This window comes from Herpailurus yagouaroundi, unplaced genomic scaffold, assembly GCF_014898765.1.
Source record: "Herpailurus yagouaroundi ecotype Mexico unplaced genomic scaffold, PumYag 140, whole genome shotgun sequence".
In the NCBI taxonomy this organism is placed as follows: domain Eukaryota; kingdom Metazoa; phylum Chordata; class Mammalia; order Carnivora; family Felidae; genus Herpailurus; species Herpailurus yagouaroundi.
In genome coordinates, this window is record NW_024412395.1 from 48,716,788 (window position 1) to 48,739,700 (window position 22,913).

General features: G+C 36.7%; 1 protein-coding gene across 3 annotated transcripts in view; it reads left to right on the forward strand.

The window, feature by feature from the left end:
- LOC121030650 (xin actin-binding repeat-containing protein 2-like) overlaps positions 1 to 5,653 on the forward strand; it is a 74,342-nt gene extending 68,689 nt beyond the window's left edge. For 2 of the 3 annotated variants that reach the window (XM_040475277.1, XM_040475278.1), the window contains exon 9: positions 3,769 to 3,878. Coding sequence is in view for 1 of the 3 variants with exons in the window: in XM_040475279.1 (XP_040331213.1) it covers positions 3,769 to 5,275 (1,507 nt within the window). In the remaining 2 variants the exon portion in view is untranslated. Of the gene's footprint in view, positions 1 to 3,768 lie in introns of all 3 variants that reach the window. The other variant, XM_040475279.1, reaches the window with a different exon arrangement.
- The last annotated feature ends 17,260 nt before the right edge of the window (positions 5,654 to 22,913 follow it).

A 22,913-nucleotide genomic window follows, 5' to 3' on the forward strand; every position in this document is an offset into this window, starting at 1 on the left:
TCTCCCCTGTGTTTCTGAAAAACCGTCAGCTGAATCTAGATTCTGATTTAAACTAAGATTTGATACCTTTTTCAAGAACATAGGGAGTGTTGGCAAGAATATAGTAAGCACATAGTGTCTGCTCGTGTCTGGTTTTGCAATCATAGCAAAAATGAAATCTTAATACCTATATGCATTAATTGATATTTACAAAATGTTCATATTCTCATTTTGTTCTTTATTTTTCATTATTAGCTTGACTACTTTTACAGGTGATTCTTCCCCTCATCTACTATGTGGTCACTTGGTGGTACAGTTGGTGAAGGAAAGGCAGAATAAATACATAACTTTTTCCCTTTGTTTACCTGTTTTGCCAATGTATCAGTTACTTATTTAACAATGTAATGAAATGGTTCCTTATCTCCTAAGAGGTAACGAATTTTAAAATATTCATGATATATTTATAAACTCATAGACTTACATATGTTTGCTTGGTTTTAATCAGATGCAGTTATTATCATTTCTGAAGCTCAAATCATTCTATCCCTGACCTCTTCAGGTTCTCTCTTCAGTCCTTTTGACAAGACCTAAGTACTCTCTGATAGTTTTCTCATTATCTGGTAGGACTAGATGTTCCATACTCCTTTGATACACTTACTTCCTCCAGATCCAGGATCAGTCATTTCCTTTTTACTTTTTTTTTATTTGTGAGAAATGGCATTTTAAGATTATAATCTCAATGCTCTTTCTACTGGGTTAGTTACTATTTTGAAGCTTTCTTAGTGTTAAGAGCTAGTAAATGTTTATATATTAAAAAAAATATATCATGAATTTGTAGGAATATCTCAAATTGAATTCAAAACTGCATTGCTTTTGTCGTAGCCTCTTTTCTATTCCACGTCTGCCTCCTCGCTTTCACTTCAAGACTTCCGGTTCTCAAAGACCAAGGAGAGGAAAGAATTAGAATATCCCATATTCAGGGGCACGTGGGTGGTTCAGTCGGTTAAGCAGCCGACCCTTGATTTCGGCTCAGGTCATGATCTCATGGTTTGAGAGTTCGCGCCGGCATCAGGCTCACTGCTGTCAGCACAGAGCCCACTTGGGGTTCTCTGTCCCCTCGCTCTCAGCCCCTGCCCCGCTCATGGTCTTTCAAAAATAAATAAAACATCGAAAAAAAAGAGTATCCCATATTCACTTGAACAACAGTTTTGGAATAGCAAAACTATCAGCACCCCTAATTTGATTAGGAAAACTTAAATGGCATTTGCTCCCCATTCATCCGCATTCCATTCTTTTTTAATTGTGTTGTGTCTTCATTGTCATATTAAGCAGCCATTACATATCGCACCACCTCCCTCATTGCCATCATTTCATCTTTAGTTTATAGGCTTTATATTTATATGTATATAATGCTTGCAACAGATGTTTATGTTGATACTTCCGTAGCTATTCTAGTTATGCAAGCTTATTTTCTAGTAGATTCCTCAGAAAGGCTGTTCTGTGATCTTGATAATGGAAAGTCAGTCTTGCTGAAAGAAAAATCATTGACTTACACTTTCTTTCACTGAATATTTTAAATGCATTATTCCATTTTCTTTTGGCATAAAGTGTTGGAAATGACTGATAATAATCTAATATTTTCTCTTATAAATCATATGCTTTTCTTTTCTTTTTAGATAAACACAAAGGATGTTTTTTCTTTTTATTTAAAGTCCAGTGATTTTACTAGGATATTTCTTGATGTTGGTCATTCTGGGTCAAATAGTCTCAGTTACCTAGTGTGCCTCTTTCAATACATAGTTTCATACCTTTTTATATGAGGAAAGTTTCCTTAAACTATAGCTTTTTAGCATTTAACCTATCACATTACTTTATTTTCTTCTTCAGGAACTTCTGTTATACTTACATGGATATTTTGTGCCTGTCTTTATTAATTGTTCTTCTCTCAAATCATCTTTTTTTAATTTCTGGTTGTAAGTTTTCATCCTCTTATTCTCCTATTTCTCCTCTTAAAATATTTTCTATTGTGTTTATATGCTCTTAATTTCTTTTAGTTTAGTTTCTATTCCTGATTTTTTTTCTTTTATTTCTGATTTTTCCCCTGATTTCTCACACCTCACCTCATTTATGACATTTTTCTTTTTTTTTAATTTATGACATTTTTCTAATTACAATTCATGCTAAACTTTCAAGCCTTTTTATAATGTTTAATGTCTTTTCACTCATTTTTAAAATTTTGATGTTGAGAACATGTTTTTCTAGCATGTTTTCATTGTCTGTAGTGATATGAAAAATTCTCCTTACTCTTTCATTTCTTATAATAAATCTGTATGATATTTGGCCTTAATACTTTTCTGTGGCTCATTTTCACATGGCATTAGTTTTCCCAAATCTTAGGAGGAGGCAATGTTTAGGATGGTTTTCCCAATTTCCCAGTACTACCAATTCCAGTTTTCATACACTGTCCAAAAAACCACAATGGCTTGAATTCTGGGATTTCCTGCCTTGATTCATCTCCCCCATGTTAGTCGGGACCTTCTCTTTCATTTCTGTCATCATTATCCAATTACGTTTTGATTCAATTCATATTTTTGTTTTCAGTGTAAAGTGTTATCCTAAGAGGGGATCTCAGTTGGTCAATTTTGAGAGCTTTAACCTCTCTGGCAGACTTCCCTGCTATAGGGCCCTTGCACTCACTGGCCAATGAAGAAGGTAAAACCCCACCCCGTTTCAGCTGCTATTCTCTGACATGTGACACTTTCCAGAAAATACTGGCTATTTTGTGGTTTTATATTTTCTGTTTTTTTAGACACCTTCCTTGCTTCTTCTGCTGTCACTCATACAGATGCGACTCTCAGGCTAGTCTTAGAGTTTTTGGTTTGTTTTTACCTCCTTATATTTTGGGTTTGGTGAGGATACCTTGTCACTTACTTTTGTTGCTGTTTTTTTAATGTTTATTTATTTGTTTATTTTGAGAAAGAGAGAGCATAAGTGGGGAGGAGCAGGGAGAGAGGGAGAGGGAGAGGATCCCAAGCAGACTCCATGTTTGGCGTGGAGCCCAATGCGGGGCTTGATCTCACAACCATGAGATCACAACCTGAGCAAACATCAACAGTCAGACACTTAACTGACTGAGCCACCAGAGCACCTATCACTTAGTTTTGTTATAAACTTTATCCATGGGCTTTAAGTTTTGGTATCTAATTCGTGTATCTGTATTTATGTGGAGACTCAGTGATAACTAAAAAAAAATGATGCCTCTGACTAAATTTGATTTTAATTTTAACAGGCACTCTATTTGTTGATCTCCCCAAAGAGGCCAAATAAACAATTGCATAGGCAACCTTTCCAATACATTCAAAATCTAGTTAACAAGGAAATTTAAATGGTTGATTTGTGTGTGTGTGTACTCTTCAGGATTTATTGAAAAATGCAGCCCCAGCATAAACCACTGAATTAACAAAGGTTTAGTCTTATCATTTTACACCATCTATATCCATATATGTATTATACTATAATAGCTATTATACCAGTACTTGACATACAACATGAAATTCTAAATACTAAACATGAAATTCTAAATAAGACATGTATCATGTTGAATGTTAGCAGTAACCATTATCTAACAAGAACGTTCAATTAATAAGTACATTCCTATTGCCAGTAAATTAATTGTACTGAATCTCTGACTCATTCTTGAAATAATTAATTTCCTAATTCCGTATGAATTTACAGTATATATATGGAATGTTAAACATTTTTTCTTTTTTTTTTTTTTCTTTTTGGCAGTTTGGGGAATTATGCATCACTTCATGGACAAATATATTGTAAACCTCACTTTAACCAGCTTTTCAAATCTAAAGGAAATTATGATGAAGGTTTTGGACACAAACAGCATAAAGATCGATGGAATTACAAAAATCAAAGCAGCTCAGTGGATTTTATTCCGAATGAAGCCACAAATATGTGTGAAAGTAGTGTGGAAAACACTGCCTTACTTGGAGATCTTAATAAACAGTTAGATGATAGTAACAGTAGAGGACAAAGAGATGATTTGAAAAAATTCAGGGAGAGGGGAAAATTAAAAATCATTTGGCCCCCTTCCAGGGAGATGCCTAAGAAGACCTTCCCCCTTGAGGAAGAGTTCAAAATGAGTAAACCTAAATGGCCACCAGAAATGACAGTCCCTACATCCTCTGAATTTAAAAGTGAATCACTAATAGAACCCGTTAAAACTCTGGGAAATAAAGGGCAGGAGCAAGGTAATGTTTCTTTCCTGCAGCCATATCTGCAGTCCATCCATATGTGTCAAAAAGAGGATGTTATAGGAATCAAAGACATGGACATGTATGAAGCAAGAAAAGATGAGACGAAGGAAGGAAATAAGAATGTGCAAGATAAGCTGAATGAGGCTGAAGATACAAAGAATAAGAGGAGAAGTGAAATGGATCTTAATGACAACAATAATGTGGTTGTGCAGAGTGCTCAGAAGGGGAAAAATGAAGAAACTAATGAACCTGACGGTGCAGAAGTTTTACAGGTTGCTAACACTGATGATGAGGTGGTGCCAGAAAATTGTAAAGAGAATTTGAATAAGAATAATAATAACAATTATGTAGCAGTCTCGTGTCTGAGTAATTGCAGGCAGAAGACATCTATTTTAGAATTTCCTAATCTATTACCGTTGTCAAGGGAAGCAAACTATACCACAAGTGAATTTCAAATTGAAAATTTAGAAAATGCATCTAGAATCTCAGAGTTACTTGGTATATTTGAATCTGAGAAGGCGTACTCGAGGAATATTCTAGCCATGGCCCTCGGGAAACAGGCTGACAGAGCTACTGCTGGCAGTCCCGTGCAGTCTGCCCCCAAACTGGGTCTCAGTGGCAGGTTAATAGTAAAGGAGGAAAGATCCTTAGCCTCTTCTGATACAAATATCTTAAACACCAAAGGAAACCATGCAAATAACAAAAATCTACACTTCCTTTTTTCTAATCCTGTGAAGATCGCTGCTTTTTCCAAAAAGAATGAGAACATTTTCGAACGTGACTTAATGGAATCTGTAGATCAAATTAAAAATATGCCATGCTTGTATTTAAGAGAATTTGGGAAGGGCATCAAACGTGGGCATGGTGAAGCAATAGTAACAGCCCAGGTTAATGGGAATACAGGTTGTGATGCTCCAAGCAGTGCATGTGCAGCTAAGCCTTCATTTCCCAGAGTGGAGGTCCAGTCTGAACAACTCACCGTGGAAGAGCAAATTAAAAGGAATAGGTGCTACAGTGACACTGAGTAAAACATCTCTGCCCACTTGCAGTTCACACTCAAGTCTGAGACACACTGATGTCTGAAATAGACTTCGATAACCTTCTGTTGAACTTGTAAATTTGATGTTCAGAAATTTCATGTCTATCACAATGGAATTTTCCTTGCATTAAGCTATACAGTGTTTTCCATAATCGGTTTGAATCTACTTTTATTCTGAATGTAATGAAAAGATGAAAAAATATGGCTCTGTGTTCCTGTCAAATGGCACTTAAGTATATCTCTGTTTTCAACATGCCAGATAACATCACTGGCGAGATTCTGTGCTGCTGGTATTTATTATAATTCTTATACCTTCTCTATAATTTCTGCTGAAATAAAATTAAATCACCTGAGATGCGAACCAAAATACTTGTGTAACTTTTTTCCAAATATATTGAGATTTTAAGTATATACGTTTTCCATAATTTGGAAACTGTCTTTTCAGGGGCAGGAGGTATTTAACACACACACACACACACACACACACACACACACACACACACACAATCCTGGAAAAAATAAAATACTAAATCAAAGCCACAGTATTATCAGAAAATATAAAATTTCATTCTCTTGTTTGCTCTGTATTTTTAAAGATATGATGATTATGTTTTTTTAAAATAATTGCCTATATTAAACTATCATGGAATGTCTATAAACATTCAATGAAAAATATCAATTTTTCTTCAAAATAATGTGGAGTCCATTCTTAGAAATCTACTGAATGACAAAGATTTTAGAAGTTACTTAAATAAATTATGCACATTGCATTTTTATTGCTTACCATATGTAATCAATAAATATACAAATCATATTACTACTACATTTTATCAGGGTTTTTTTTTTATCCTATTGGATGGATATTAAGTTTTTCCATTGTAAAAACAAACTTTGAAAAATTTGTCTTCTGAATTTTCTGCTGATTTTGCCTTTTTGCAAATACATTTAGTGATGCTTAGAGGAAAAAATAACATGAATGTAAATAACTGGCTTCACATTAATTTGGAGTGTTCATATGCAAAAACAGGTCTTATCCCCTATTCTCCATAAACACAAACCACTGACTTTCTATTAAGTATGAAAACAATGTAATTTTGAAAACTACTTTTTCTTAGAAAGTATAACAAATATTGCTAGTATGTTGTCAACAGATATCAAAGACTTACTATTTTTTTAGGGCTGTCATAACAAAATATACACATTGAGTGGCTTAAGCAAAATAAAGTTGTCTTCTCATAATTCAGGAAGTCCAAGATCAAGTTGGCAAGTCAGTTTCTTCTGAAGCCTATCTACTTGACTTTCAGATGGCCATCTTCTCTCTGCACATGGTCTTCCCTTTGTATGGGTCTGAGTCCAAAGTTCTTCCTCTTATAAGGACACTAGTCATTTAGATTAGGGTTCACCTTAGTGACCTCATTTTATTTTAGTTACTTCTTTAAAGACGATCTCCAAGTATAGTCCTATTCTGAGATTCTAGGGGTTAGTACTTAAACATATTGATTCTAGGAGGGCACAATTCAGCCCATAACAGCAAGAAACCACATTATACTTTTAGGATTCTTTTTTTAAACATATGCCTATTAATATTATGAAACAACTTCTCAATTATTTTTCACTTGGGATTATATTACAGAACTATGTCATATCTATATTTATGCTATAAAAATAATATTTCCAAGAAGACAATTCTTTTCCAAAGGAGTGAAGATAGGCCCATGATGGACCAAATGCTTTACCAGAGGAGGCTATGTAGTGGCAGAGCTTGGCATGTAAGGGGCTTTGCAATATTTATTTGAGCCTGGGCCTTCCAATGAATCTTGTAAAAATGTTTTATCCCCCAGAAAATTGTGCTGAATTGTCTTTTGCAGCTTCCACACAATCAATCCTTCTGACAGATATGGGGCTTTGGGCAGCACATTTTGGATTAGAACAATGGTTTTCCCACAGTGCAGTAAAACTACAGAATGCACCTATTCCCAAATGTGCAACCAACATGTACATCTGGCAATTTTCTATGAACATCTCTAGAGTAATTTCTAAAGGCACATTAATTTTTTAAGGACCTGAAAGACAGAAAAAAGAATACTTTCTCTGCTCTCTTCTGATAGTTTACTGACTACTGGTGACTATCCAATTGAGGAGGAGAAAATTTTCCCATTGCCAAGAAAATGAACTTAGAGAAAGATTATCACAGATGTTGAAGTGAAAGAGAAGTGAAATGCTTTTTTTTTTTTTTTCTATCTGGAAATGCTATTGAGAACCAAGGGTGATTTCCAAATCTAATGTAAAAGTTTAGAAATCTGCAGGTATTAACAGTAATGTGAAATCTTATTTTATAAAAATCGAATTTACATGGAGATCAGAAATAGGCAATGGACATAATACTCAGATTCAAAATAAGAGCTTTGAGAGCATATGAGAGGTGCTGATCAGTACAGAGCCTCAATCCCCCGGAAATTAACTCTAATAGAAAACAAAAAATATTTTTAGATAATCTAAAAGTAATTTAATCTCAGCTTTTATAGAGTCCTTTGGAAAGGCTAATTTAATCTATTTAACAAGGTCCATTTACTGTGGATGTTTTCTCCTAAAATACTGTGAGAAAATTTTAAGCTTTAGGTATTTATATGCAAATTAAGTGATAGAGGAAAATTAATAGTAGTAGAATATCTACAGTATGGTCATCATCTTTTGCTATACTACCTTTTTGTAGAAAGTAAATTAATGGATAGAAAGCCTGACAAACACTGTGGTATCATCCAGTCAACAACAACTCAACAAATATGGAGCCCTTGGTATTAGTTGGCAGAGTGATTTAAAAAAAAAAGGATATATCATGGCATCTCCCATATCATCTCCCAGACTATAAAAGGGGCATTCAAAAAAAAATTAATCACATTTGAAACTTATGGATGCAGAAGGGTATCAATACAGGAAATATATAGCCACAAAGAGTTCTCTTAAATTGGAAGATTTCAAAATAATAGTAAATAAATAGGTGAAAAATTTCCGGTTTAAAAGCTAAATTGTCTTCATTTTGCCATAGTCACAATTTACTTAGATGTGATTATGTGTTTGTAAATTCTATGATGCACAGTCAAGATCCTCCTTCAGGAACAAAGGAGTTACTTCCCCAGATACCAGAAGCGCTGCCCACAGAAAACCCTCAACTTTCAGCCCCCTACCAGGATTGCTTTAGCTAAAGATACCACTTACCCCACATGGACTGTGCTCAATAAGTGATCAGTGAAAGAAAACTCAGCAGAACTCCGAAGGGTCACGCCAGTGTCAAATATCCCTGTAGGGTTGGCTGAGGCCTCCACGGAGACGCCATCACCATCAACTTCTCTTATATCCAACCCTGCTTTGTTTGTATCCCTTCCTTTCCTTTGATACCAAGAGCACACCCTGAAAAACCTCCTTCACATTAATCTCTGTCTCAGAATCTACATCTTTCAGAACACAACCTGGACAAGCTGGACTCTTGGGAGTGGCCTAAGAAAGCAGATACTGGTATATTTTAGAACTGAACTATTTGCTACCTGGCTGACAATGGGCATAAGATGGCTGTGCAGTTGTTAAAATTCTCAGCTGTCATAAACTAGGATGCCTACATTGAAGCAAATGCATAGCTGGTGCCTTGTGTCAAATATTTGAGACATGTAGAAGAAATAGCAATTACAATGAAAATTGAATTGAGGGGCGCCTGGGTGGCTCAGTCGGTTGAGCGTCCGACCTCAGCTCAGGTGACGATCTCGCGGTCCGTGAATTCAAGCCCCGCGTCAGGCTCTGGGCTGATGGCTCAGAGCCTGGAGCCTGCTTCCGATTCTGTGTCTCCCTCTCTCTCTGCCCCTCCCCCGTTCATGCTCTGTCTCTCTCTGTCTCAAAAATAAATAAATGTTAAAAAAAAATTAAAAAAAAAAAAAGAAAATGAATGAGTACCAATTGCTAACCCCTATCACTCTGGGGGGAAAATTAACAAAAATATGGAAGTGTTAATCAACAATTAAAGCCTAAATATAATTTCATTGTAAAAGTTGTTTAGCTCCATAGAAGGATAAAATCCCTTGTATGAGATCAAGCCCCACATGGGGCACTGATCTGACAGTGTGGAGCCTGCTTGGGATTCTCTCTCTCCCTCTCTCTCTCTGCTCCTTTCCAGCTCATGCTCTCTGACTCTCTCAAAATAAGTAAATAAACATTTTTTTTTAAAAAATCCAGCCCCTTCTAATGTGTTGGTCCTCCAAGCCTGGTGGATCCAGTCCACAGGCAATGTAGAAATTTTGGCTGTGGGCACCCTACTTCATGATGCAGATGGACCCCAACCCTGACCTCATGGAGTCTAAAGTACAGAAAGCCTGTGGAAGGCCCAAGAGCCATTTATGCACTTTAGCCAAGGAGTTACAGGAAAAGTTTACATTTGCCAGATACAGAGGGAACAGGGATGTATGTACTGGTTTTGCTCTGAGCTCTTTGAATGCAACGTGGTTTGTGAGGTTGCCAGCATGTCCTTACCAAGCACAGGTTCTTTTCAGGAACAAAGGGAAGGTGTCCAGCTGTGCTTGGATCCATCCATCTCATTATCATTTTAACTTAACATTGTTTTTGATAAACGATGATTTAAAACGTTCAAAGACGCAGTAATTGGTAATGACCACTACTGTGTCCACCCTCTAATTTACTGCATGTTTTATAAGATGGTGGCAGATGTTTATTTATTAATTATCATGATGTTCCTTTCATCCCCATTAAACCATTCCCTCTAGGAGAAAGACTGATTAAAGGATATTTCTGATGAACACATCTTTCCATCATCTTTATTTGCCCATATAGAAATTTTATCAAACAAATTGATTAAAAGTGAATTTCAAATTAATTTACTATTTCCTGAACTCTATCCAACCTAAAATATTTATTGTTCAATAAAAACTTCAATGATTTAGTAACAGAGATGATATATAAAACACAATGCCATCAATATCTGAGAACAAATAATGAAAAAAATGTATTAAATGTTATGCCCTAGTTCATTAATTGATTTCTTTTAAGTTTTAATTTCTACATTTCATACTCTAAGTTTCTATGTTTGTATGTGTGAATGTTAGTGTGTATGTGTTTAATAGTTAATGTTCAAATTATGAAAACACCAATGTCAGCAATTTTCAATGCTGTTCAGGCTGTTTTTAGAAAGCCAACATGTTCAATTTTAACGCCATCAAAATCATCAACTCTGAATACATATTCGTCATAAGTTAATAACAACATTAGTTGGATAAATGTTTATTATCAAATGGATAGCATTTATGTTATAGGTTGTAATGTTCAGATTATGCATTTTATTCCTCTGAATTTTGTTAATACCTGCATTGATCTGTGGTTGTTGATATAGTGCTTATGAACAAATGCACATCCATTTACATAATTTCCTATAACCATTTACAGTTTCTCAAAATGTTTGCTAATCTCTTTTATTTCTTCATCTATACTATTCCTAGTAATTTTATACATGCCCAAGACTTCAATTATCTTCATAATACCGATGACTCCCAAATGTATATCTAGCTCTCCTCTGAAGCTAGAATCATACAGACAACTACCTGATAGTTTCTCTTGGACATTTAAATGGTACCTTAAATCCAACACCTCCAAATCAGAGCATTACTCACTCCTCATTTCCAACCTCAAACTTGGCACTCTTCTAGCAATTCATATCTCAGACACCATTATCCATCCAGCTACTAAAACCAGAAAACTAAGAGTATATTTTATATCCTTATTTCTTTCACCCATTCCCAATTAAAATCTTTCCCCAAATCCTGTTGACCTTTACTACTTAAATATTTCTCTCATCTTTTTTCCTTACACATATCACATTTGCAATTGTACGTGTTTTTGTTATCTGATTAGTGCCCATGGCACTCTATCCCACATCACCCCCCATACTGACTGGAAGCTTTACAAAGACAGGCACTGGGTCTGATTTTACTCCCCATGTTTTCCCAATTCCCAGCAAGAAGTTTGACATACGGTACGCATTTGGTAAATTTTGTTGAAAGAGCCAATCACCATATAAATCTAAAATTTGAGCCACTGTACATGGAGTAACATATAAAAATTGATAAGGGGGGCGCCTGGGTGGCTCAGTTGGTTAAGTGTCTGACTTCGGCTCAGGTCATGATCCTCAGTCCGTGGGTTCAAGCCCCACGTCGGGCTCTGTGCTGACAGCTCAGAGCCCGGAGCCTGTTTCAGATTCTGTGTCTCCCTCTCTCTCTGACCCTCCCCCATTCAAGCTCTGTCTCTCTCTGTCTCAAAAATAAATAAACGTTAAAAAAATAATAAATAAATAAATATTGATAAGGATATCTTCTGGAGTGATTTTTGGATTATATGCAAAGTATCCACCACAGACCATGGTTATATAACATGTAAAAACAATACTTGGAAGAGACTGCAGTTGTGCTCCCAAATTGCATATCTAGATGCCAATGACACCCTTGGGTATATGTCTAGAAAAATGGCTGAATGGGTAGGTTTCATTATTACAAATAGGACTCAGCAGATGTTACAGGAAAACGTATTTATTAAAGATTGACAAAATTAATCCAGTACCTAAGGACAAATTCATTCATATAAGTACACACGTACAAATACATAGACAAGAATCTCTATTGGCCTTAAAATGTACATTTTCCCAAACATTAGAAGTTAAACTTTTCTGCACAATAATTTCTGTAGGACATTAAGGTTGGATAGTTAAAACCAAGATGTGTAGACATTGAGTTGCCCAAGATCACATGTTTAAGTATTGTGACCCAAAGACATAATAAAGAAGTCACATACCCTTTCCTCCACCCAAGTAGTCTTTGTGAAAGTATTGTGATTGTGCTATCATGCATTTAATTTTTATTTTCTGGTTTATTTTTATGCTTTTTCATTTATCATTGTATATGATTATACTGTTTATATATATGCATATATCTTACTTCTACATATATGTACACTTATGTGTGTGCATACACATGTATATGTTCTAGAACCAAATGAAACATCCATTGCTTAATTAAGGTCCTACTCATGATTTGGCTGAAAAAAAATAAAATTTGTTAATTTTTGCACGTGAAACATAATTTCAGTCTATTTAGAAATTTAATATATTGATCATTTTAACAAATTTAGATAATCTGTAGAGTTCATTGGCTTGGGAAGGTTTTTAACAAGAATTAGCAACAACAAGAAAAAAAAGAGCTCTGGATTAGGCATTAATTTAACCAGAAATTACAGATAAGCAGGGAACCAATTGCCATTAATTAGAGAATGGCTACACATGTCTGTACAAAAACAATATAAACTAATGGCAGGTAACGTTCATCTTTTGCTGTGTTCCAAGATCACCGCAAGGGTGAGCACCGTGGCCCTTGATCTCATTTAACAGTCCCAAATACCCCATGGGTACAATATGAGATATGGTTTTATTATCCCAGGTGAAGAATCTGTGGATTAGGGAGTTAAGTTACTTGACTGAGTTTACCAAGTTACCCAGCTTTTAAGTACTGAGACAGGGACTGAAATTAGTCCTAACTGACCCAATAGCTCATTAGATATGGTTTTCCGCATCTTTCTGGCTTCCCAACACTTCACTGTGTGTGTAAAAATATATACATGAAATGTTCACATATATACATATAAATATAAGTATGAGTAAGTAATGCACCTATGACTGTATTATACTGAAGATGCATAGTCATAATGTATACACACATATTTTTTCTGTGTGAGTGTATGTGTATACATATACATATCTATGTGTATATGTATGTTTGCACACAGTCACACACACGTGCTTGCATGTATATTATACCATGAGTACGACCAGGTACCTATGCCCATACGTTCCAAAGACATTTATAATGCAAAGTAGGAAACAAAAAAATAAGATTATTTATTGAAAATGTCATCAACCGCAGGGAATGGAAGTGAAAGAAATACATCAATCCTCCTGCCTACCTTAAAGGCAAGCAGAAAGCAGAACTGCTCTTTTTAAATCAATGAAATTAACAAAAGCAATTGAATGTGGCAGAGAGGAGATGTCAGGTAGGAATCAGCACATGTGGGACCTGAAGACTGTGAATAACTTAGAGAAAGACATCAATGCCTCTGCTGCTAGTGATTACCTCACTCTCCGTGTGGCTGTAAAACATGGCAGCACTTGTCCTGGTGCCAGAAAATGTCAGGACATTAAAGGTTCAGCCCTAGTTATGTGAAACAGGACAGGGAGTATTTGCCCTAAATACTAAGCCTTTTAATTTTCAAAGTTCTGAAATATTTAAGCTAGAAATACTCCCAACACTGGAAGATGTTTAAATGGCTACTTTATAAAGAATAAAGGAAGAGCATGTGCCTATTTTTTAATTCATAAGAAAAGTATTAAATCACTAGCATTTCAAAGAGCCCACTTTCAATTACCCATGAAGAGATTGCCTACAGAAAATATTAAATTCCAGGCTGGCGTCTCCAACCTACCCAGACCACTGCCTTGCTTCCACCTTTACTGTGTCCTCAGGGAATAAGAGCGAACTTCAATATCAGCAGAAGTAAAACATAATGGCCACATTTACCGAATAATTTCCACTGATATTTTTATTCCGAGGCAGGAGGAAGAGAGTTGTAGCACAAATGGCATACGGATTTCGTCTGCTTCGACTTTCAATGGCAATCTTCGACAAGATCCAGCTGAAGACTCCCCCATAAGGTCCTCCCTTTCATCCTTTCATCTCTCTCCTGCCCTCAGGGTATGCAGCCACTTATACCCTCCCTCCCGCCCCCCACCAGTTTTTCCAGCTTTTTTTCATTAGTTAAGGCATCCTGTTTCTGTCTTCCTTACATTAGCATAGGATGAGTACTCAATGAATACTTGATAAATGAACGAATGAGTGAATGGCATCAGTTCCTGTAGGCAGCAAATGACAGCACTTTGCAGAAACATCTTCAGTCCCTCATCCCCAAACATAGCTAATAATAGAGGGTAAGGGGATAAGAACAAAGGAAGGAAAAAACTTATAAAGAATGCTTACATTTTGCCAAAGTTCAGGTTTTTCAAAATAAAGATCTGTTAACATCCATTTGAGACATTTTAAAATAGATGAAATACCTCTTAGTCTCATGATTTTGTAATCGAGGTAACTGATGTTCATTTGGCTTGACAACACATTTCTGAGATGTTATCATCTCTAGGCAAAGAATTTATGTCTTGAACAGGTTTAACTATTTTCCCAAGGTTACCCATTTAGAAAATGGCAGATTATAGTAAGTTGTGAGAGGCCATGGGGACACTGGCCAAAAATTAGTGTGCCTAAATTAATCTGGGAGATTTGAGAAGTAGAGATATATGGGGAGTAATAAGGGAGAAAATTATCCAGAGAAACATCTTAAAAGGATGTTTTGATTTTTGTGTTTGTTTCTGTTTTTGTTTTTTATTTTTTCATTTAAATGAAGGTGGTAATGAACAGATGCAGGAAAGTAAAGGGCATAGCAGCATAACTGGAGCTTCGTCAATGAGGATAGGTAAACAGATTAGTTCAGATTCTAGCACTGAAACCTCAGAAGCAAAGAAAGTAGATGTAATGCATTGGTAGTAGTAACTCTAGGTGTAACAGATAACCCCTGAAATCTCAGTGGTTTAAGACAAGAAAATTTTAGTTCTTGCTATATCATAATCCACAGTGGGTTGGTGAGGACTCTCCTCCATAAAGTCCTTCAAAAATGAGGGTTCTGTCTTCCTCTGAGGCCCTGGAATCCCCTCATATGATGGGCAGAGAGTGAGAAGAGAATGAGGTTCACCAGTGGGCCATACCTAGCAGTGAGGTACTTCACTTTTCCTATCTGTCATGGTCCAGAACTCAGTGGCATGGCCACACCTACCTCAGGAAGCCTGAGAAATAGAGCCAAACTCAGGCCCAGGAAGAAAATTAGAATATGCATGTAATTGAACCACTGCCACAATGGAAATCCAGACTTTCAGACACCTGACCACATCTGGTTTTAAATACCTTTTTACTGAATATTATTCTTCAAAATTTATACTTGTATGGCTTAAGCTTTTCATTTAGAAATCCCCCATAGATATTTTTATATGTGTTAATGAATCTAAGTTAAAACAAACATGTAGACAATATCTGGGAGGTTCAGCAATTTGTTCAAGGATATCTCAAAAGGCCAGCAGCACTCAGACTCAGGAGTTAGCATCAGGCAGAGACCAAGTAGGCAGGCACTTCACAGCACAGAACTTAAGGGTAAGAATGCAGGCTGGGAGGTTTCAATCAAACGTGAGTCCTTGGAAGACCTGAGAGTTCAAAGCAGCCCCCAACCATAGAAGGGTCAGGAGGCTGCCCAGGTGGGAGACACGTGGTAGGAGAGAGTCTACAATAATGACTCAGCTCTGAGAACTTAGAACAAGCCAAGATAGCCCCAGTGAGAGCCCTGGGGATAAGACTGACTTGGTTACTATTCTGAGTCACTTGCAGGAGATTTGCAAGATGCCATGCTGGAGACTGGAGAATTGCTGCTAAACCTACAAGAATGCGGAAAGCAGAAAAATGGAGACAATAGAGAATGGTTGGCAAAGAGATAGCTCTAGCTCCAGATTCTGAGGGAAAAGGGGACAATTTCCAAAAGTCGATCATTAGCATTTTTAGATAAATGTGCTGGGCAAAAAGCCTTCTAAATCCAAACACAAATGGTTTGGCATTGGCAGTATCTACTGCTTTGCATTAGCTGTGACCTCTGCCTTTTTGCTGGAGTAGATTATGAGAAATCCCACATTTTTGGAGGCAGGCAATGTTGTATGACACACCCATGGATCACACATGTTACCGCAGTTACCACCAACTGGCTCTGTCCCTTCCTCCTTCAAGGATGGATACTTCTTGGCCATCTAAGACAACTGAATTTAGCCCTATAGTTTTCTCTGTATATTTTGTGTGTTCCCCCATATTTTTCTTGCAATTATTCAAATCTGGTGCCTCTATAAGCTTATGGATACAAAAATCTGGGGATACTTTGGCAGGTATGGCCTTACCTTCCATGCCGGGCTTCTTGCGTGTCAAAAGATGATTCATATTCTGTTCTTGTTAAGAGAACGAGAAAGCGGTCTCTTAGAGCCTGGGTGCATGGAGCAGAATATAGATAATGTTAACATATAAATGGATAAATTATTTTTTTTCTTTCGAGTATTGAAATGCAATTATATTTATAGAGAAACCTGGCTTAGATGCCTAATCAGACACAGGTGTTTGCTAAAGCCTACTTGAATTCTAATTGTTGAAATACACCTTGAACATATTAACTAACAAGTTAATTCAATTCTGTTGGATATGAAATTACTAGCACCTACTCTGAGTAATAGATTGAAAGAATTTAGGGAACACAAAGGAACAAATTCTTCCTATTAAAGAGGAGTTGTTTATTTTTCCCCATCAAATAAACAAGTGACTTATGATGCACTAAATAGGATATATAATTAATAGACTCAGGTGTCACCTTATTATAGAGTTGACTTTTTCAAAGCTGATTTTAAAAATAAACTGTTGATCTGTCATACCAAATGAGCTTAGATTTTTGAAAAATGTGTTGCTCTGTATCTATAGGTGTAAAATGTGTTGTATATAAACTTCTCTAAATGCTGCAACAAGTCTCTCATACTACACTTTTAAATGTTACTTAATTTCATCATTATTATGGACAATATACAGGAAATGCAAGTTTCTCTTTTTCTTCTTTCCCCAATATCAAAAATCTCAGAAGCTAAATTATTGTTGAACTTTTTTCCTTTCTTCTGGATTTCATCCTCCTGCCTCTTCAGGGATCTTGCTCCATCAATTATACTTCCTGTTTCCCAGGACTTCTATCTGTCCATTTTCCCATGTTCTGATCACTTCTATCTTAAAGGAAAACCACACTTTCTAATGATGCATCCTCCATTACCTACATTGTGTCTCCTCTTTTTCATAATGGAGCTTCCCGAAAGCGTATTTTTTTAGTTGCAGTTTTTCCCCCTTATTTTGCATACAGAGCTCTGCCAACTATAAACTGGAATCACGCGACTCTCACTAGTGACATCCTCATAATGGAGCCTAAAGACCACTTTCAATCTGTCTTTGATTAAATTTTTTTTTTTAATTTTTTTTCAACGTTTTTTTAATTTATTTTTGGGACAGAGAGAGACAGAGCATGAACGGGGGAGGGGCACAGAGAGAGGGAGACACAGAATCGGAAACAGGCTCCAGGCTCCGAGCCATCAGCCCAGAGCCTGACGCGGGGCTTGAACTCCCGGACCGCGAGATCGTGACCTGGCTGAAGTCGGACGCTTAACCGACTGCGCCACCCAGGCGCCCCAATCTGTCTTTGATTCTTGAAGCTTCGATACGGCTCTGTTTCCAGGTCCTATGAGTTCTTTTCTTTGTCCTTCTGGCTCAATAACTGTATTTTCATACCCTTTATTGACCTTCCTGGATGTGGTGATGTTTTTCATTCTTCCCTTGACATTTGGAACCTTGGTGCCTTTCCTGGTATTTGGCTTTACCTACCTCCTCTTTAATGTTGGAGATCTTTCCTTCATGCAGGGTTCACTGACTTCGTCCCCCATCTGTGGACCCTGAAATTCTTCCTAAAGCTGGTTATTTCAAAGTAGCACTGAAATAGCCTGGATCAATTCACTTCATTTTGCTGCAGTATCTGACACTGTTTACTATACCCCCTTGAAGCCATCTTTGACCTTAGCTTTGCTGATACACATCTCTCCTGGTTCTCTTGAACTCTCTAGTGGTTCATTCTCTGCCTTTTCCATGTGCAGCTTCACGTCTGTCTGCGGAATTTAGACTTTTCTTTTTAGCCCTCTTGCCTTCTGTCATTATACATTCTGCATGTTCACCTTGTATGGATAATCCCAGAGCTATGTCCCTAGCTCTAGAGGCTGGACCTCCCTCTTGAGCTCTGGCTCTTTGTTTTTAATTGTTTGCTCTTCCACAGAGACATAAAATACAGCAGGTTGAAGTTCTCCACAAGCATTCCCCTTTTGTGTATGTTTGTATATCCACCTATTGTAATGTGTTAATTGAGGGGGATGGCCCCAGACGGAATTCAACAAACTCGTGATCATCTTTAATTTCCTTCTCTATTTCTTTATCTCTATGTCTTCTCTCTCTCTCTCTCTCTCTGTTCTCCTTTTGCTGTCTCTGGGACTCTGAGTTAACTCATATCTCGTATGTGTCTCTTAAGATCAATTCAAGCATCATATCATTTTGAAAGCATTCTTCTCACCACCTTGACTGACTAAGGTGCCTGTCCTCTACACTTCTTATTGCCTTCATACATGGAAATATGGCAAATTGTCAAATATCTTGAAGCTGGGGAAATGTGTCTTTATCATGTCTGTATTCTCAATTATAAGAATATAAGCAGGTAAAAGCTAGACCAGAGGCACTGACTTGGGATTCATCTACACAAAATGGATATGGATATGGATGAAATTGCCTAAGCAGAATATATAAGGACTGATGAATTGAAAATATCAGGATTGTGCATGAGCAGGAAAATATGTTAAGTTTTCAAAATAAATGATTGAATTTTGTACATAGTACCTATGAGCCCAGGATTTAAGATGCTTGATGCTAACAAATTAATAAACAGCCAAAACCAAATAAAACAGAAGCATGAAAATAAATGCTCAACAAGTAACATAAGTCAAAAAGAATAAGTACAACCCAAAGGCTTTCCGAGATTTCTGCTCTGTTTTCACTCTCACAAAATAAGAAACAATATTTGGGGGAAATATTTAGATACAAGAAGAGGAGAGTTAGATAAGATATTGGAGAGGGGGAATAATGACAGGAATATGATGTTGATTATGAAAATTGGAATAGGATAATTAGATAAAGAATAACTGTGCTGAGGTAAAGGTGCCCAAGGCATGTGGGACCAGGATTAAGACAAGAGTAATCAAATTTCCAAATAATACAGGAAATACGATATTGCTTGTGGCATGTTTCCCTTTCATTTTTATGTGTAGACCATGAATGTTTTGAAGTTGTATTAGTTTTCCATTGCTGCTCTAACAAATAACCACAAGCTTAGTGGCTTATAACAACACAAATTTATAATTTTACATTGCTAGAGGTCAGAAGTCCCTAGATGGAGATATTCCCAGGACAGAGTGGCACTACTGACACTAGGATAGAATCTCCTTTCTTGCCTTTTCCAGCTTCTAGAAGCCTCATACAATCTTTGACTCACGTGTGTCAGCATAGTAACAATACAAGATAATTACACCATCTCAATATCTTACATGTGCAAAGTCCTATTACCCATGCAACATAGTTAGGGGGGCTGAGGATAATGTGTTTGTCTTTGGGGAGGACATTATTCTGGCCAACTCAGATAGTCAAAAGGCAATAAAAGTTAGCTAAATGCCTGAATTTCATTCATTCACTAACATTTGAGAGTCTATTTTTCATTAAAATAATCCCTTACATTAAGAGCTTCATGTTTTTTAAGGCATTTTCACATTCATAATCATACCTGAGCCTTCATAACTCTGTCAAAGATAGGGGAGGGAGCTATTATATTCATTTTATAGATAAGTGTATGCATGTGTTCATAAGAGTTTAGTGGGTTGCCCCAAGACACACAGCTAGTGAATACCACTTGCTTTTTTTCTAACTATAAACCTAGTGTTCTTTCCATTACTCTGTACATTTTCCTTGTGAATAAAAAAAATAAATACAGAAAAATTCCTCGATTCACCAGACATTTTATATTTGACACACAAAAAATAAATAAATAAAAGGAAATTTAGATGTTGATCCATCGTTCCCTTTTTCCTAAGTATATTCCTCATTTGAATGGAACTGCATAAGTTGAACGCATTTCTGCTCCTTCCAAATTTTGGACTTAGGACTGAAGCACAGAGTGACCTAGGAGGCACAGGAAATAGCCACTGTTGTAGACTTGGTACTCCGCTTGTCTCTCTCCTATAGGTCTAAAAATGCACAAAAAGGGGTAGCAAACACAAATGCCCATGAAATCAAGCAGGACTTCTATATATGATCAGGATTGATTTCAGAATGGAAGCTCAGTCATAAGTAGTAACTGACACTCACCTTCCATGACAAGAGAAGAAAGGGAGCCTGTAGCAGACTGGAGTGTGCCTCATTTATCAGAAGGGGCAACTTCTTCTCAGTATAAGACTACTATTGTTTTGGAGAATGTGGATACAGTATTGACAGAGAGTCCTCTTTAAAAAAAACAGATAAGCCAGAAATTTGAATTTTTATATTAAATCTCCCAAATATTGGGGTTAGCATTTTAAATTGTTTTAAAACACTGAATGACCAGAGAAAACATGTATGAAAACCAGAGAAGGTCCACAGTGGGTTTCTAGCTTGACTTCTAGCCTGAGGATGTTGATAGTACTAGACTTATCTGCTCAAAAAGTGTTTGGAAATGAAAGAATGAGAAGGTGCTTAGTGCTCATCAGGAGACACAGAAAATGGAATATTGTACAGATTGCCTTTTACACTTTTGAAAAACTGGTATCTGCTCCTTCATATCTCCTTTTCTAAATTTTATTGATGGAAACGCCAATGGTAGTATTCATAATGATTTCAAAACAAAACAAATACAAGAAAAAGGATGCAGGTGCAGCAATAAGGCAATATTTTTTCTTGATAGTTTTCTAAAAAAGCACTCATAAAAAATGGCAGAATTACCTAAAAAGGTTTTGGTCTTAACGATGTGCCGAACAATTCTGAAACTTCAAATCCTTCACTGGAGTAGCTGTGTATTCTAATGTTCCAACCCAAACATCCGCATCATTTTTAAGAGATAAGAGCAACATAAAAGAGAAATCAAATGAATTCTATACACCAAGCTAAGAGGACATTTAGAATTGAGTGAGGATCCTCCCTGGCAGAACTGCTGGGCAGTCCGGGCGGATCAGAGCAGGGAGGCACCCAGCAGCTCAGGTGCCAAGGAAAACGTGGATGACCTTGGCAACAGCCGTTTGCTGCCATGCAGCAAAAACAAGCTAGAAGCCTCGTAAGAATTTAGTTGGTAGATAAGCGACAATGGCTTCAGGTGGCAAGAGCCGGCAACTTGTAGGAAGAGGACCATTTCCTGGTTTGTAATTTTTGAAGCTGTAGACAGAAACGAGCGAGGTGTGCGGTACTTCCAGCTGTGGAAGCTAACTTTGAGTGTGTTGGTCTTGGTGAGCAAGATGTTCAAGGTGCCATACTTCAGTAACAGTGGGGTTGGGAGAAGTCTCCACAACCCAGAATTTTGAGTAGTAGATGTTGTATAAATCAAGAAATGCCTCACACAAGATTTAGAATTGTATAATGGTGCCCATCCCCCCCATTTTGATATAATTAAAATAACTTTCTTTAAAAAGTCAATGCAATTTCATAATCAAGAGATAATATTTGCTATTTCCAGGTGTAGAGTTCTATAACTTTCATCTCAGGATTCATCATCCCCCCAAATGATTTCTTTTTAGTTTCATATACTAAGATTTGCTCTTTCTGCTATAAAGTTCTATGAGTTTTTATAGAGAACAAACCGATGGTTGCCAGAGGGGAGATGGGTGGGAGGATGGGTTAAATACGTGATGAGGATAGAAGTGCACTTGCTGTGATGAGCACCAGGTGTTGTATGGAAGTGTTGAATCACTCTATTGTACACCTGAAACTAATATTATATTGCATGTTAGCTAACTGGAATTTAATAAAACTTTAAAAAAGTTTTATGAGTTTAAAAGCATTTTGCCACACAGCCACCATTGTACTGTTAAAAAAAATAGTTTTACCAACCTAAAAAGTTCCCTGTACTTCATCTATTCTGCACCCCTCACCTTGAACCTCCAGCAACCCCTTGCATATCTGCTTAATATCTCTATCATTTGTTCTTTTCTCAAATATCATACAAATGGAATAACACAGTATGTAACCTCGGCAGACTGACTTCTTTCACTTGGCACTATGTATTTAAGATTCATCCATGTCTTTGTTTATCTTGATAGCTCAAATATTTTTACTTTTCCTCACTGAATAATATTCCATTATATGGATTACTACAGTCTGCTTATTCACTTACCTATTGAAGTCCCTCTGGTTGCTTTCAATTTTCGTGATTATAAATAAAGTTACTACCAACATTTGTATGTGGGCATAGACATTTTGTGTGAGCATGACTTTTCAAATCAGTTGGGTAGATTCCTAGAAGCCTGTTGGTGTGGTTTACCATACCACCTAACAAAGCATAGCAATGTTTACCCTTGTAAGAAACTTGCCAAACTGTCTTCCAAAGTGGTTGAATCATTCCATGTTCCCACCAGGAATGAATGAGAACCATGTTCTTACCAGCTATTTTTGGATTTTAGCCATTGTAATATACGGGCTTTCACAAAGCCTACAGTAATGTGTTCTTCATTGCTATGGACTAGTGTCTTTGCAGTATCTCCCATTATTCTCATTTCTAAGAAGGTAGTTTTTAAGTGTGCCACTGTTCACTGGATTTGAGGGCGGTAGATAACTAGTTAATGAGAACATGCAGCACACATATATCTTGGTTTTGAGGCA